This window comes from Diaphorina citri, unplaced genomic scaffold, assembly GCF_000475195.1.
Source record: "Diaphorina citri unplaced genomic scaffold, Diaci psyllid genome assembly version 1.1 scaffold14916, whole genome shotgun sequence".
Classification (NCBI taxonomy): Eukaryota; Metazoa; Arthropoda; class Insecta; order Hemiptera; family Psyllidae; genus Diaphorina; species Diaphorina citri.
In genome coordinates, this window is record NW_007392280.1 from 1 (window position 1) to 1,202 (window position 1,202).

At 47.9% G+C, this 1,202-nt stretch overlaps 1 protein-coding gene across 1 annotated transcript; it reads left to right on the plus strand.

Annotated features, from left to right (window-relative positions):
- Positions 1-147: 147 nt before the first annotated feature.
- LOC113473099 lies at positions 148-983 on the plus strand. The gene is made up of 2 exons (XM_026832850.1): positions 148-391; positions 540-983. The coding sequence occupies exons 1-2, from the start codon at positions 182-184 to the stop codon at positions 963-965; spliced, it is 636 nt and encodes a 211-aa protein (XP_026688651.1). The 5' UTR covers positions 148-181; the 3' UTR covers positions 966-983.
- Positions 984-1,202: the final 219 nt, after the last annotated feature.

Below are 1,202 nucleotides of genomic sequence, written 5' to 3' on the forward strand. Positions count from 1 at the left end.
TCCCTTGTTTCCGTGAATTGTGTTGGTACCCTTCTTCATGCTTTTCCAACAAATACTTTCGTTTTTAACGCCTTTCATTAAGATAAACTTCCACTTGAATGGCCTTTGAGCCAACAACGTTATATAAATTATTAAAATTCACCTATGATCTGAGCAGTTAAAACCTCACACCCCCGATCCTATGTCTCTTCAGGCCAAAGACACGTGGTCCACATCACAAATCTCATCCACTTCCCAATCACAGTCTTCTAAAAATCCACACTCAACAACCCAATCAGAAACCTCAAAATCTGCGTCTTCCCTCAACCATTCCCAGTCTTCAACTTCCATCACCAGACGGCGCCGAAAGCTGCAACACTACTCGCAAATCCTCAACCCCTATCGCCCGCACCAAATGAGTGCCCCGCTCGACGCCAGTCAAACGCAAAACCTCAAAATCTGCGTCTTCCCTCAACCATTCCCAGTCTTCAACTTCCATCACCAGGCGGCGCCGAAAGCTGCAACACTACTCGCAAATCCTCAACCCCTATCGCCCGCACCAAATGAGTGCCCCGCTCGACGCCAGTCAAACGCAAGCCATGTACTTGCGCAAACTGATCCAGCTCAACATGAAATTCATCGCGGCACATCGGAACAAATTGCTGCAGAAGATGAAAGACGCCGAGATGCTGTCTAAGTGGCGGGACGATTATAGGACGCTGTGCGAAACGGGTAAAGGCGGTAGGACCCTCTGGGAAACGGGTACAGTCGGTAGGACCCTCTACGAAAAGGGTAAAGTCAGTAGGACCCTCTGCGAAACGGGTGAAGTCGGTAGGACCCTCTGGAAACGAGTACAGTCGGTAGGACCCTCTGCGAAACGGGTACAGTCGGTAGGACCCTCTGCGAAACGGGTAGAGTCGGTAGGACCCTCTGAGAAATGGGTAGATACTGTAGGACCCTTAGCGAAAGCGCTTTGCCGGAGTTAGGTCGTTTGCTGGGTGACTGGGGACTAAGGATGGTGAGAGGTTTACTTGCTTGTTTTCTGCTTTTTTCCGTGTCCGTGAGAAAGGCGTGAAACCTACCTCACGGTGTTGGAAGGATTCAAAAACTTTTTGGAAGCCGAAAAACAAAATTTGGGTTCCTAATAAATACATTTAAATAAAATATTTGGGTTCCTTCCATGTCGTCAATGTTTGTTTGTATTTACAGATGAATCAGATGAT

What these genes read in the sequence shown, in the direction of transcription:
- LOC113473099 (XM_026832850.1), top strand. Translation starts at nt 182, where the DNA reads ATGTCTCTTCAGGCCAAAGACACGTGGTCCACATCACAAATCTCATCC. An exon ending in TCAACCCCTATCGCCCGCAC is followed by an intron (nt 392 to 539) that starts CAAATGAGTGCC and finishes TATCGCCCGCAC; the next exon opens with CAAATGAGTGCCCCGCTCGA.